General features: G+C 34.0%; 1 protein-coding gene across 1 annotated transcript in view; it reads left to right on the top strand.

The window, feature by feature from the left end:
• Positions 1-514: 514 nt before the first annotated feature.
• The window catches only part of LOC124373197 (serine/threonine-protein kinase Tor-like), a 34837-nt gene continuing 18792 nt past the window's right edge, over positions 515-16559 (top strand). Inside the window, exons 1-7 of the mRNA XM_046831597.1 lie at positions 515-642; positions 6977-7269; positions 8986-9154; positions 9608-9818; positions 11301-11450; positions 12399-12605; positions 13887-14092. Of these exons, the coding sequence (XP_046687553.1) occupies positions 559-642; positions 6977-7269; positions 8986-9154; positions 9608-9818; positions 11301-11450; positions 12399-12605; positions 13887-14092 (1320 nt within the window). The 5' untranslated portion in view covers positions 515-558. The remainder of the gene's footprint in view (positions 643-6976; positions 7270-8985; positions 9155-9607; positions 9819-11300; positions 11451-12398; positions 12606-13886; positions 14093-16559) is intronic.

Raw genomic sequence — 16559 nt, 5'->3', positions numbered from 1 at the left:
CGGGCCCGCTCTGGTGGTCACGGCACAGCGGGAGACTGCGAAACAGACTCAGAAAACCTCAGTGGCAAGTGAAATACATAATATATAACAAAAATTTGACTTTGAGAAGAGATATAGAGTAAAATATTTTACTCTATTTTAAACATCTTTTATTTTAATTCACACTGAAAACATAAAGATTTTTACTTTGTAAGTGTTATAACCATTATAGACAAAGTGGAAGTCAAGCCATTATGATTTCTCTGTTCAATTTTGAAAATCAGTTATGTCCAGGAACATTATTTTAACACGTCTCATCATTCTCAAAAAATCGTTGGATCTATAACTTCTAGATCTAGTTCTACTCTGTAATCGTCTGTTGTTTTCTTGTCATTTCTTGGATGATTAAAAAGGTGGTTAATTTTGTTACGTAGTCTGTTGAAAATTATAACCTTTGTGCAGGTACAAGCAATGTTACGATGAAGCTTCAAACGGATTTGACGACACATTCACCAAAGAAAAAGGGGTATAAATCGAGATGATAGAGTTCATGGATCATTGCTGGTGCTCAACGAGCTGATGAGATGTAGTAATGCCCAGTGGGAACGCTCCTATGAAGATTTGATGCAGAAGTTGCAATGCCCAGTTACTACACCACCCTCGGTATATACATTTAATCTTGTATATTTTTATTTCTATAAATTTTGTTTAGACTATGTTATATTTAACCAATAATTTTAAAGTATAATTAATACTTTAGTAAGGCCTTTGGTATGGTAATTTGAATGGATTTGTGGGGAAATAACTACCCACCTTTCTGAAGGGACACATTAGTACTTAAAAAATGTATATTATTCCATCTGTCATTTCACAATTTTCACTAATTGAGAACTGGGATGTAGGAGAATTTAGATTTGCTTCTGGAAATTAGTTGGAACTTGGAGTTAAGTCTGGTTTAAAATATTGAAGTCAGACCCCAATCAAAAAGTGTCTTGGGGTTGAGTTCTACATGGTCCTAAAGATCCTTAGTTATTGGAGGATGAGAATTAGGCATGCTTAATCTGAGTGATAAGAATTGGAAATGTGTCCAAAGAAGTGGAACTAGTTCCCTCAGATTGTTTTGGAACCAGAGTGTTCTTGTAATGCTTCACTTCTTCGGAACTCCATGTTCTGTCAGAATGGTCTACTAAATGTGCCAAGAAGTTCTGGGTGTTTCAGACACTGTTAAGCAGAACAACTATGCTGGTAAATAATCCAGTTGCGATCAGTTTACAGGTAATAATAACATTTTAGGTTGCAACCTGTTGCTCTACTGGACTATTTAGACGGAATTTAGAGGGACTGTAATTTTAAATTTACAGTAGTTATTAATCCTTAACCTGTTGGATCCCGTAGCCGCACAGTTGCGACTGAGGCAAGTGTGCAGTCGTGGCCCGTTGCCGTACTGTTGCGGCCGGCGGCGCGCGCAGAGCGTTTTATTTTTGCGTTTTCTTCAACTCAATTTGCTAAATTAAATGACGTTCAATATACCGGGTTACTCGGGAGAACACTGGCTTTCTCGTGAGGTATATTTTGTTTTGCGCTACGATACTTGGCAGCCTGTTTTTTACTCTAAACGTCGAGGCGTTTCAGCCGGTTGCTGTTGTTTGTACACAATAATTATGGCTTCGCGTAAGCATGAGTTGTTTGATCAAGATATTAATGGATTATTGGGCAGTGAGTTTAGTGAACTATCTGATAGTGACGACGAAAGTGATGTGGATATTTTCAGTCGTGTAAGAAGTGGTGATTTTATTTTTAGTGAACTAGTTCGTGATGCAGACTTCAACCACGATTTAGGTTATCTCGATGAACCAGTACCAGGACCATCAGGTGATACTGTTTATTCTAATAATCGTCCAAATAAGCCTACTTTGGATAGTGTTGACTTGGTAATAAACGAGGTAGTTCAAAATTATAATCCCAGAAATGACTTTACTGGTAATGAAGGAACTGAATGTAGGCCTAACCCCAAACGTAGAAAGCTACCTCCAATTACCTATCCCTGGGTGAATGATACCAACTTTATTCCGTACATATTTCCATTTGACAGCTCAAAATCTGGAATAAATGCTGATTCTGGAATAAGTAAGGAATCTACAAACCTAGATTTTTTCCTAGTTTGTTTATTCCTAGTCTTATTGATTTATAAAAAAATAAACTTACACTTGGAATCAAAATATATATATATATATATATATATATATATAAATTTAAATATGTATATTTGAATTTAGAAATATCAATAATATGAAATAAATAAACATAAAAATAAAACTTATGAGTATATGATTATGCAGATGCAAAAAATAAACTATAATGCAAAGTAGTAACCAAGTGCCAGAAAAAACCCGGGCCAGCAGATGCTCCTGTGCTGCCATAACCCGGGACTCAAACAGGTTAAAAGTGTTTGTATTAATTAAAGTAAAGGAAATCCTTAAACATACATTTTTATTTACAATTTTAAGTTTATTTTTTAAATATTTAATTATGTTTTAGCTTTTGATATTGTAATGGTGTCGTAAAGGAATTTGCAGTAAGGTCATTTCGTCATTGTATGAATATGGTGACTGTAGTGTTGTAGTGCTTTTCTGAAGTTTTTCTGTGTTGGGGAACAGTGGCTGGATTAAAAATGAAATTGGATTTTATAAACTGAACAATACCTATTGCAATGAAGTCTAGTATTTCTGGCTAATGATATATATATATATATATAACAAATTAGACTTCTTAGTTTAAATTTCCTTTAATATTTCGGCTTTGCCGTTTTCAAAAAGGTATAATAAAAGGTATAATAAAAAGTATAAAACAAAAATAACACAGCAACAAAATTTACACAAGTAAATAAATAAACATTTGCATAAATAAATAAATAAACAGGAATTTTTGAACATGTGATTAACACCAAAGAGAAATATCATGAACAGAGAAAGAATTTAGAAAAAATAATTTAGAAAAAATTATAATAACAAAAACAATTGATCATTTCATCTTTTATTCAGACCAAAGGGTACTTTTGATTTTAATATTAACTGATGTGCCTGTTCTAAATTTTCTAAGTAAATTTTGTTTCCATCTTCTGGTACTTTGCAAATACCTTTCAATGAATAACATTGTTCAAAATTTTTGTTTGTGGCCTAATGCGTGTTGTGAAACCAATTTTTTCATCCTGTTTTTTAGACGAACAACGATGATTATTCATTCTTATGTGCAATGGATTGGTTGTCAATCCAACATAATCCATTGCACAATTTTTACATGTTAATTGATAAATGTTAATTGATAAATTACATTTTTGCTTTTGCAATTAATTTCTCCTCTAATAGGGTAAATTTTCTTTGTTTTACTACTGGTAAAAAAATTTGACGATTTTATAATTTTGCAAGTATTACATCGTTTGTCTTTACAGGGTTGACACTTAAAACTTTTCTTCTTTTCTGAATTTTGTATGTCAGTAGGTGGCAATTTGGGCCGTACCAGAAGATTTTTCAGGTTGGTATTTCTACAAAACACTAGCCTGGGTGGTTTTGAAAATAAGTTTTTAGTAATTGGTGAAGATTCAAGAATTTTTGTGTGCCGTTCTTAGAATATTGTTTGTTTTGTATAAACCAGGAAAATATTTTGTTATAAATTTTACATCATCATTATTTTGGATTTTATGAACATTAGGGTGTTTAATTTGATTATTTATAAATTTTGAAGGATATTTTCTTTTGACAAAATGCATTTCCAAGTTTTTCTAGATAATTTTGATAATCTGCACTATCAGTACATAATTTTTTGGCCCTAGCTGATAAACCCTTTGGTACTGATTTTTTGACATGTACAGGATGGCAGCTGTTGAAATGTAGATAATCCATTGTGTTACTTTCTTTAATATGAATTTTTGTTTTGAGAAATCCAGATTTAATAAAAACATCTACATCCAAGAATGTTATGATTTCTTTAGAAAATTTCCAGGTAAATTTCAAAATAGAGAATTTGTTCAGATTTTCCAAAAATTCTTTTAAATGTTCAAAGCTATTATTCCAGATCATAAAAATATCGTCAATGAATCTCAACCATACAAGAGGTTTGTAGGATTGAGAATTCAAAAAATCTTCTTCTAATTTTGCCATAAATAGATTAGCATACGCAGGTGCCATCCTGGTGCCCATAGCTGTTCCATTAATTTGGAGGTAATTTTTATCTTGAAATTTAAAGTTGTTCATAGTTAAAATAAAATTAAGTAATGTCATTATAAATTTTGTGCTGGGACTGGCTTGCTTAGGTCTAGTTCTTAAAAAACTATGAATAGCTTCTTCACCCAAATTGTGAGGAATGTTTGTGTATAGAGACTGGACATCAATGGTAACCATAATTACATCGCTGGGAATGGGTTTGCTTCATTTCATTCAGTCTTGCGATGAAGTGATCAGTGTTCTTGATGTGTGACTTCAAATTTTTCACCATTGGCTGCAAAATGTCGTCGATAAAGCTGGAGATTCTTTCTGTTGGAGAACCATAACCCGAAACTATCGGTCTCCCTGGTGGTGGCCTTGTTTCCTTATGTATTTTAGGTAAAATATAGAAAACAGGGGTTCTTGGTACGTCAGGAGTTAGGAGAGCTAATGTTTCTTGACTTATATCTTCTTTTGGTCCCTCAACTGCGAGAAATTGCTTAATATCATTGTTAAAACGTTCAGTTGGGTCATAATCGATTTGTTTGTAAAATTTTGTATCGTTTAATTGTTTCTTAATTTCAAAAATATAATCATCGAGATTTAGAAGTACTATTGTGTTGCCCTTATCTGCTGGTAAAATTATTATGTCTTTATTGTTCCTAAGAGATGTGATAGCTTTTCTTTCTCCTGCTGTTAAATTGTCATTACTTTTTAATGAATCCGTGAATTCATGATGTGACAAATTCGATAAGATGACATTTATGAATTGTTCAATCGGATGATCTGGTGGAAGATTAGGAGGGGTCCAATTTGACTTCGGTTTGAACTTAGCAACTGAATTTGGGATTTTATTATCATTCATTGTGTTTTGTAGAAAATGAAACTTTAGCCTTATATTACGCGCAAAAGCGAGGGCATCAGCAAGAAAATCCATATGATTGAACTTTGGTGTTGGTGAGAAAGTTAATCCCTTGGATAAAACAGAAACCTCTTCGGAATTCAGATCATATTTGGAAAGGTTAAGTATGTTAGAAGCTACCATGCAATTTTGTTCGTTGTTTATATCCACAGTTTCATCCACAATAGAACTCATAGTGGAATGTTCTGCCAATTGTTTTGTAGTATCGTTTTTGGAGATTATGTTGATAGTCCTTGGTGGATCAATTTTTATGTTCACATCTTTATAACTGTAGCTATCTTTTAAATTGACCTTATTCGGTTCAGTTGTGTTCATATAGAGGTTACTGAGTTTTTTGTAAAGTTGTTCAAGTTTAGTTTTCATTATATGGTTACATTCTAGTAATACGTTATTAACAAACTCCGGTTCATCTCGAAGAAGCTCCAACAGAGAACTAAGTTTGTTACTATGTTCTTTAGATAAATCTTTGTATAATCCAAGAACAAAGCTAGTGAGTTGAAAACTTGTTTGTCTTGCGAAGGAAAATACATCATTTCTTAACTCGATTGGAAAAGCAAACACGGGAAATTTAGGCTGTAAACCTTTAGGTGTCAATCCAAGATTCAAACAGACTGTAAGAAAAGCAATCTTACAATTCAACATGACAATTTTAATAGCGTGGTATCTAAACTGGCTAGGGATACTGTGACAATTTTGAGTTCTTCTGTTCATGATTAACAAATGTTATTTAAAGTAGAAAGTAGAAGTAGAATTCTCTTACCAAAAGGCTTTATACAAAACAAACAATATTCTAAGAACGGCACACAAAATTCTTGAATCTTCACCAATTACTAAAAACTTATTTTCAAAAACCACCCAGGCTAGTGTTTCGTAGAAATACCAACCTGAAAAATCTTCTGGTACGGCCCAAATTGCCACCTACTGACATACAAAATTCAGAAAAAGAAGAAAAGTTTTAAGTGTCAACCCTGTAAAGACAAACGATGTAATACTTGCAAAATTATAAAATCGTCAAATTTTTTTACCAGTAGTAAAACAAAGAAAATTTACCCTATTAGAGGAGAAATTAATTGCAAAAGCAAAAATGTAATTTATCAATTAACATTTATCAATTAACATGTAAAAAATTGTGCAATGGATTATGTTGGATTGACAACCAATCCATTGCACATAAGAATGAATAATCATCGTTTGTTCGTCTAAAAAACAGGATGAAAAATTGGTTTCACAACACGCATTAGGCCACAAACAAAATTTTGAACAATGTTATTCATTGAAAGGTATTTGCAAAGTACCAGAAGATGGAAACAAAATTTACTTAGAAAATTTAGAACAGGCACATCAGTTAATATTAAAATCAAAAGTACCCTTTGGTCTGAATAAAAGATGAAATGATCAATTGTTTTTGTTATTATAATTTTTTCTAAATTATTTTTCTAAATTCTTTCTCTGTTCATGATATTTCTCTTTGGTGTTAATCACATGTTCAAAAATTCCTGTTTATTTATTTATTTATGCAAATGTTTATTTATTTACTTGTGTAAATTTTGTTGCTGTGTTATTTTTGTTTTATACTTTTTATTATACCTTTTATTATACCTTTTTGAAAACGGCAAAGCCGAAATATTAAAGGAAATTTAAACTAAGAAGTCTAATTTGTTATAATAGAGCAATTCTGCATTATACAACCGAAGTGAATATATATATATATATATATACAGTATATATATATATATATATATATATACAGTATATATATATATATATATATATACCTATTTTGAAGACTAAAGGCTGAGTCTTAACGTGATATAAACACAAATTTTGCTGTAAAGTATTGAACACTAGTTGAATGGTTGAATAATGTTCTGTTCAGGACTCTGTAAGTTTGCTGCCTCGGCTAAAGTCACCACTAATCTCCACCAAGACACGCCAGAGCACAGCGTCTCACACTAGCATCAGCTCCATAGTGCTGGCCAACAACAAGTCCAATCCTGAACACATGCTGTTTGAGAGCTCCGTCTGTCGCAGTCTCATGATCGAACATTTTGATGATGTCTGTAGTGAGACTTTGGCACAGAGGATATCTCGGTCTACCCATATCCTTCAAACTTTGCTGGCCATTCTGCCTAGGCTTGCAGCGTTCAACAAAGAGAAATTTGTGAAAACGTGAGTAGTTCTGTGAGATTATTCTAAAGTTTATTTAGAACAGGTATTAAAAGTTCTATGTATTTTCTCTCTTAGTGAATACTTTTCAATCATTGTAATAAGAAATTATACCTTAACATAGTTAATACTTTAATAAAGTAGATGAGTTAGTAAGTGAGTTACTCTTCTCCTTATTACTTTTAACTTTAACTTTTTCCAAATTCAGGAATAATTCAATATTATTAATGAATTTGTTGTTTAAAACCCAGCAATTGTTTGGATATATCATTAACCATTATTTAGGATGGCAGAATATCCTTTATATGTTACTAATCGTAGTTGCAGCCGAACCTATAATTTGTGTCTAATAAGTATTCATATTTCCATTTTATGTATTGTGTGCTTGCGCGCGCGCACGCACGCGCGTGTGTGTGTGTGTACTGTACATTGGTTACTTGCACCACCTCTGTGCTGCTGTGGCAGGGTTTCTGCATGTACTCTAAATTTAATTATCCGTTTTCTTGTTAAATATGAATTATTGAGAAATTTTTGTTTATTACAGATAAGCAAAAACTGGTACTGTACACTCTCCTAAAGGTGTGTAATTTTCAAAGAAATACATTTGACATTAGGAGATTATCAGCACTCTTTAGTTATTACTTTGGGATTGGCGTTGACTCACTTCTCTAAAATCATGAAGTCAACGTATGCTGAGTAGAATACAGAAGTCATTAGTACGACTGAGAGTAGAGTCTGTCTGATAGCAATCCTTAAGTTCACTATGTTACACTTCCAATTCGGTTTTACAGCATTGTATTAATGATGGTGACATCCAATCTGCTAGGATCCCCAAGTTTATTAGCCTCTACTATTAAACATTTGTCATCACCAACATCCTTGAAATATTGGATCTGTTATAACAAGTCTTTGGATAAATGCATTGCACCTCGTACATTGAATATTTAATACACAACCACGTTCAGTATCACATCTCTGACCACCACATACATATGCACACTGTTAAACATTTTTTATGACAAATTAACTTTAGCACTTCTCAGGATGTTTTTTGTTTTGTTCTAACACTCCCATGGCCTGCAGTGGTGGCCAACTCCAATTTCCCCCTTAGCTTCGAAATATGATTGTCTCTCTCCATTCTCTCTGTGCATTGCAGGACACATGTCACTTCTTACGGTTGAATTTTTAAAATTGTTTATAGTCTACCTACACATTTCAGTCTTATGTTAAATGAATGAAAACGAACAAATAAACAATATTTAATACTTTTTAATGGTGAAAATTGTTTTGTAGAACTTATGCATATTGTTTGTACCAGTTTTTATCATGCTAATTACCCATAACTATGTTTGCGTATTTTATTAAGTTTTCTTGACTTATTTAGTATTATATTTATTTTGAAATAGTAGTAAGAGAAATTAGGATTAAATTTAAGGGATTTACTTTTAATCAATTACCGAATCACTATGGCCATGAGCTGTTTCTAGTGACTCAGCTAGCGGCAGCAAGCTGCAGTAGTAGGCAGATTGTTAACAATGAGCCTCCCTTTTATAGCCTCTGATTTTTAAATTCTTTTATTTAAATCAAACTAAATATAGATATAATAGCAAAAACCTCAACCTGTTTATATTGTTTTCATGTATAAATTAATATGCTTTGTAAGCATACATTTGTTAATGTAAGTATGAGACAAATGTCAAGGAAAATGTTGTTTTTCAGACACCTGAATCCGACGATGGTGTATTTGTTGACAACCCTGAGAGGAAGGGATCGGGACAGAGCCACCGCCTTTACTACCATTGGTCTAATAGCAGTGGCAGTGGAGGATCACATCAAACCCTACCTTCCTAAAATAATGGAGATAATCAGAGCTTCACTTCCTACTAAGGTATTTTCCAATAGTAATCGTTGTCATGATTAAACTAAAATAGTTTACTTTGGTTCTAAGCACAAAACAGTACATTGTTTTACCATGCTTAAAAAATGTCTAAATAATAATAGAAATATATTACTTTAAAATGTGTATGTCTGATTTGGAGGATTTAAAACCATGATTATATATAATGTGATTTCTTGGTCATTACCGAATTTGTGAGTTATATAATTGTTATGTTATTGCTAGCATTTTTAACGATACTACTAGAATCTTGTAAATAACCATATGCTTCATGTATATACTGTCTGTTATTTTCCTCAGGTTAATAAAGGTGTCATATTCTCTTCAGTCTTCAGTCAACCTTCAGTATGAACATGTTTATAAAAAATGATTAACAAGTGATAAACAATATTATTGAAATATTTCACCTCAGTTTTACGATCAGTTGGCATGTGTTTTTGACAGGACACTCCTAGCAAGAAGCGGACGTCAGGTATCGAGCCAACTGTGTTTGTGTGTATCACACTACTGGGACATGCAGTGAAGACCCTCATCAAGTCTGATGTGAAGGACCTGTTGGAACCCATGTTGGCCACAGGACTCTCTCCTGCCCTCACCACCTCCCTGCGGGAGCTTGCCACAAGCATCCCCCAGCTCAAGCCTGACATTTCTGAAGGTAGCTTCATCAAAACTATTTTATGTCAATAATTGTTCTAAGTTCTGTATTTTTCCAGTCCTAAAATATTTATATTTATGTATGGATTAGCATTATAATTTTCCTGTTCCCCAGTTGTTCTTGTCATGTAGCTAGTGTTCTTTAAATTATAAAAATGTATGTACCAAAATAGGCAATACAATTACAAATAGGCAACACCTGTTGATCTTATATTTATTTTACACTTGCATGTCATAACAGCATGATCACTACATCACTATGTAAACAGATCAATAGATGAACGTATTATGCAGGTAACCCCACTGATCTTATTACTACATTAATCCTGGGACTTGTGGTCAAATTGCCTTATGTTTATTTATTTCACGTGTGTGGTACAAAATAGTACTACATTATATATCATTGTATTTAGTATTTTATTAGCAAAAAATTTCTAGAAAATAAAATACATTTTTTTAAACGTTTGTCTGAAATTATCTACTACTTTATGTACAGTAGTCTTTGAAATCTGGCTATTAAAATTAATACATATTTAGTTATTCATTTACCCAGATTTAAGAATTTATGTGTTCTAAAGCATGTTTTAATAATGTATTTATAGATTCTAAATATACAAATTTGATCAAATCTGTTCAGTATTGTACTTAACATATAATGTCGTAATGAATTTCATAATTTGTTACTTCACATAACGTAGCAATGTTGGCAAGGAATTATCTAATGCAAATGCCGAGACCAGGTCCAGTTCACACCTTTCTTAGTGCAGCGTCTGAAATCTGACACAGTCAGAACTTGACTCCTGATGTCACAAGATGCACCTGATGAGAAAAAGAAAGCTCCTCTTCATCTAGATTGTACTTGATTGATTTTGTAGTCTAGGAGACTCTGATATTGAAACGATGAAAAAGAGTTTATTTTGAGCTTCTTCTTATGACTTTTTTTGGATCTCTTCAGCCGTACATAATTTCAAATTCCAGGAGTTAAATCTGTGAACTGGAGCTGATCTCAGCATTTGCATTTGAACTGTGGTACACATTTATTTAAACTTAGTAAATTTAAAGACAACATTAAAAACAAAACCCGTATGGTAAATGAAAAGTTGTTATACATAGTTTTGAAGCATATAGAATTGATAATTTTAACCAATATTACACTGAAACCTTACAATATTATATAACACTGTTATTAATAGTTACCAAGCCTAATCTTTCGTAAATGCCTTATAGTTTTCATCCCTTTTAAATCTATTCATCATTTCAAACTTATGCTGTATTCTGTACATGCTTTCTTTTCATAGATCTGAAACATTCCTAAAACGAGTTTTATCTACATTGATGTTTATAAGTTGTATTTTATTATTTGAATTTCACCAAACTAAGTGAGAGGATCATTCTATAAATATTATGTATATTGAGTCTTGATGTTAAAATGATAATAATGCTTGCTGATAAAGTGAGTTATAGAGCACTATGGTTGCTGCAGGTTTGCTCCGAATGCTGTCTCAGGTGCTGATGAACAAACATGTGAGGACCTCTCACATCCCTGGAGTCTCTGCCAGTCTCAGTTCTGAGCCACAGGAGATTGCATCCATTGTTTTAGCTCTCCGTACTCTAGGCAGCTTCAACTTTGATGGTAATTTTCATACATAAAGATTTATTCTAAGTATTTTCAACATCATTATAATATTCTGTTTTTTATTAAAAAAAAACCTTAATATTTTATTCGGCTTTTGGAAGTACTGTATCTTTTTAAGTTAACTATAACTAATAAATAATTACAATAAGTGTCATATTTAATTTTGAAATGTTTAAAATAGCCTATTACTAGTTTTAAAATTACCATTAATGTGTTTGTATTAATAAATATTAATAATTATTGTGTATTAATAAATAATTTTTTAACTAATTGTTTAAACAAAAATGTATGTAAATTTGTTGTAAGACCATCTTAAACTTTTACAGTAGCGAGATGTTTTGCCATTTAGAATTTATTTGATTGCTAATGTTCTAAATTTTGAATTAATGTAATGATCTGTGAATAAGGTTTTAAGATTTTTTTGAAGAAAAGGTTAAGGTTAGATCATAGCTCATTTTCATGAAGAATTACTTCTAAGCTTTAACTCACACTAAATGCATAAATTTGGTTATTAAATAAACCAAATACAGTGTAATATTGAAGGACTCGTCAGAACATAACAAAGAGTAACTGCACAGACAGGTAGACAGACTGCCCTATGATCTTTTGACCCAAAAATAAATTTACTACTTCCTTTCAGTGTAGTCACAAATAGGAATGAAATTTAATACTTGAAGTTTATTCTTCTTGTCTCAGTTTTTGGTTCTTTAAAGTCAACATCCATTAGTCTTTAGGTAACCACTTGTTCAATGCTGAAGACAAGGGCGAAAATAGCCACAGTGAGCATGTATTAGTTTTCAAAGCAGAAACAATTGTGCCAAGAGTTACAAAAAACATTTCTTCATAAATTTATAATTAGATGTAGGTAAAGGAAACAGGATTTTAGTTTGTAGGAAATTAAAAAATTATACAACTATATGGTGACAACTGTTTGCTGTGGTGTAGGTCACTCGTTGCTGCAGTTTGTACGTCGGTGTGCAGAGCACTTTTTGAACAGTGAGCAACAAGAAGTACGACTAGAAGCGGTGCGGACATGTTCCCGCCTGCTGCGATTGGCTGTGGAGAGTTCTAGTAGTCGCCACTCACACACTGTCACGGCTACTGTCAGCGAAGTACTGGGCAAACTTCTAGTCGTCGGCATTACCGATACTGGTGATTATAGTTGTTTATTCATAGTTCAAATTGGTAGAAAACTTGTGAGAAATAGTTTGGACTTATTAAATACTATTTATTATAAATATTAAAATTAGTGTCATATAACTTTATAGTTCCTTAGCAATGTTAGATGTAAGATGGTGTGACATTTTTCTTTTAATAGCTGCAAGTAGTTCTTCCTCTCAACAGCTGCTGATAGTTTCTGCCTAAAGGATGTTCCTAATTATTGACCAAAATTTTGAATGCCTTCTTCACTTTTGTCTGCTACTTCAAATTTTACATTTTTTATAAGAAATCAAAATCTGAAATGCTGAAAAAAATATATGGAGAAGGTTGAAAACAAAACAGCAGCATACAAGTGGCATAAATGTTTTAGTATAGGTTGTACAAACAAAGAAACTGATGTTCATGTGAGATGAGTATTCCACTTTAAAAAAATGAACTCCGGCAATTGAGTAACGTTCAACAATATCGGAACTCTTTTTTTCTAGGAGAAGCTGATCCCCTTTTAAGCCTTACTCTGTTCGTCCTCATGAGCTACTGGTCTGTGCGAGGATCTTATCAAACAGAATAAGGGGGGGGAGAGTCGATATGGTACAAGGTCGATGGTACTGATAAAAACAGTTACAGACAGGATTCAAACCCGCGCTATCTCTAACTCAGACTCAAAGTACAACGTCTTAGACCGCTCGGCCATCGGCACTACCCAACTACTTACTTACTTTATTGTATGAAAGTGTTTGTAGCCTACACTGTCCATGGTTACAATTTCTCCAGTATGGTCAATGTTGTATCTTTAGTAAAAGTAGAGGACTGCCCGTTTCATTTTAATCTCTACACACCCTGTTTTTATGCTATTTATGGTATCAGGAGGTTAATTTTGGAGCAGATCATATTCGTTTTTTGTTTTCACAATGTTTTAAGTACAACATTTCATAATCCATTGAATAAATAGTTATCAGAAACTATTATAGAATAGCTGTAAGATGAATATCATATGGCTTGGTGTTTTTGCAAGTATTTTTTTTTTAATATATAGGATTTTTATAATCAAGTAGATGCTTTTCAAAAGGTTTTAAAAATTCTTTGTAGTATTGTTTTTGTATGAAATGAATTTAATGAGTTTTGGTAAATGTTTCTAGACAGTTGATGAATCTCAATTACTAAAAATAAATGTGCAATTGCTTAAACTGTTCCTTACTCAGTCTCATGCTTTAAAAACTATGTTATCTGTAAATGAAATTTAAAATTATTTTCATACTTATTTTACTGTTACAGATCCTGAAGTACGTTACTGGGTCATGGCATCTTTGGATGAAAGTTTTGACAACCATTTGGCGCAAGCTGAAAATTTGAGTGCACTGTTTGTTGCTATGAATGATGAAGCTTTTGAGATAAGAGAAATGGCCTTATGTACTATTGGACGGCTAAGTTCATTGAACCCTGCATATGTAATGCCTTCTCTTCGCAAAACATTGATCCAGGTAAGTATTATTTTCTATTCCCTTTTAGTTATCTTGTTAAGAGTTTGTAATAAGGATTTGTGTATAATAATTGTACTAGAAAATTATTTTAAACAGAACTGAAATATTTAGTTTAATTATTTTTAGGAGGACATAATAGTTTAATTTTTTTATTTTATGGATTTGTATAAGTGACAAAAGTGAGTCTACAAAAATAATTTTTGTAGATATAGTTTCTACAAAATGACCCGTAGGGGGACGTCTTACTCTGACGTTTAAAAGGTTGGCGACCTTTCGTACCCCGAGCTAGTGCCTGACACATCTCCAATCCTGGCACTTTCCCTGTCTCATCCATAAATCCTACCTATTCCTAATTCCTCCCTTTTCCTGACTGGATCGTGCTATTGTTTGCGGGGAGTGCTTGAACTGCTACACTCTGAGAAGGTGTAGCAGAAGAGAGCTGATGTAAGCTTGCTCTGCCGAAGCAAACGGTAGTATGAATCCTGGTGCCAGCCACTTCGGTCCCTGGTCAGGAAGTGATTATTGGACAGAAATGTCGGAGATTTCTGTTGCCACGTGCGAGCCCGAGTCGTGCGTGAATTCCCGACTCGGTTTTTAAACGAGATAACATCGGGCCCCGGGGAACTGGGGTAGGGTGCCCTGCCAAGCTTTGGCTGACAGGTTCCCGAGGGTATACCCGTTCCCGATGTCTCGGCCTGCACCTTTAATCACGATGCGCTGGTTCATATATTGAATGGCTACCCTAAACCCTTCTCAAGAACAAAAAAATAGAGTTGTAGAAAGAGATTCTACTATGGATCTGGAAAAGAAGCGTGCTCTCTCTTCAGAATCTGAAGAGGAAACAAACAAACAGAGAAAAACTGCAGACAAGAAAATTAATGTTCAAAATCTTCCCACCCCACTTTTTCTAGTATTCAAACACAAAGACGAAACTCAGAACTTGGCAAAGGTGAGCCCCTTCCTTGTTAACAAGGCTCTAGTCGGAGTGGGCGGCTCGCCGTCTTCTGTTAGGAAGCTCCGTAATGGAAGCATCTTGGTAGAGGCTGCGAACGCTCCACAGGCTCAGAAATTTCTCTCCATGAGATCCTTTTACGACAAAGTAGAAGTCGTTGTCCATCCTCATGAGACATTAAACTTCTGCAAAGGAATTGTATTCTGTCGCGATATGCTATGTTGCTCAATTGAAGAGTTGAAAGAAGAACTGAAAGATTGTCTTGTGACTGATGTGGTGAGAATAATGAAGGTTGAACACAGTGTACCGACACCTACACCAGGTCACATTTTGACTTTTGCCCTTCCTCACCCACCAGCCACAATTAGAGCAGGATATCTTTCTCTACAAGTTCGTCCATATTTTAGAAATCCTCAGAGGTGTTATAGATGTCAACGTTTTGGGCATTCAAGCAAAACTTGCAATAACCCTGAAACTTGTAGTCTTTGTGGAAAAAGTGGTCACAGTGACAAGGACTGTGCCGGTGGCGAAGAACAGTGCGTCAACTGCAAGGGCAAGCATCCTTCAAGCTCTCGCAGCTGTAAAGTATACATCGAAGAAAAGGAAGTGCTAAAAATAGTCACTAGCGAGAAATTGTCTTTCGGCGATGCTCGTAAGGAATATAGGAAACGACTTGGGCAAACCCCGAAGAAGGACGTATCCTATTCTCAGGCTGCCTCTGTCCCTGTGCAACCAAAACCGTGTTCTTCCTGCTCAGCTCTGGAAGGCATGGTTAGAGAACTAACCCAACAGGTTGCTGCCTTAGTACAACAAATTAGTGCCAAGACCTTCCCACGTAGTGGAGGCACTGATGTATCAGACCTTGCACCTTCTGTGTCTGTAAGACCGGCTACACCTACTCAACCCAAAGGACGAAACACTTTAAACAAGCAACAGTCTTCTGAAGGGCAGGTTGCTGCTCAATTTTTAAAAACCCCTAATGCTGGAGGTTCCAGCGTGACGGGAAAGAAAAATATATCTCCGGAAGTACGCCAAAAACTCATTTCTGGGATAAATCAAAAAATTTCCTCTAAAGTGGTCGAACGGTCAAAGGGTGCCAACAGAACCCCTCCCTCATACCAGTCCTCTAAATCCAGCCTAATGGAGGAGGATTTGTGTGATGACGACCTTAGACCACATTCAGAATTAGAAAAAACTACTGTAAATTTCAAACAAAATCAAGGAAAAACAAAAAATAAAATTACTTTTAAAACCTAATTTTATATGAATATTATACAATGGAATATTAACGGACTGCGAAGCCATCTGGAAGACCTGAACCTACTAGCATCACAAATAAAACCAAATGTCATATGTATTCAGGAGACCAAGCTTCGCCGTGCATGTCAATTTTCCATCAGAGGATAGGATATCTTCCGCCATGACAACCATAATGACGGACATGCATGTGGAGGAGTTATGGTTCTCGGCAAATCCTTCTCTGAATACAGTGGAGGTACCTTTGAACACACCTCT

Source organism: Homalodisca vitripennis, unplaced genomic scaffold, assembly GCF_021130785.1.
Source record: "Homalodisca vitripennis isolate AUS2020 unplaced genomic scaffold, UT_GWSS_2.1 ScUCBcl_5048;HRSCAF=11573, whole genome shotgun sequence".
NCBI classification, from domain to species: domain Eukaryota; kingdom Metazoa; phylum Arthropoda; class Insecta; order Hemiptera; family Cicadellidae; genus Homalodisca; species Homalodisca vitripennis.
The sequence above is the reverse complement of the archived record's forward strand: the minus strand, read 5'-3'. Positions and strand labels throughout refer to the sequence as shown.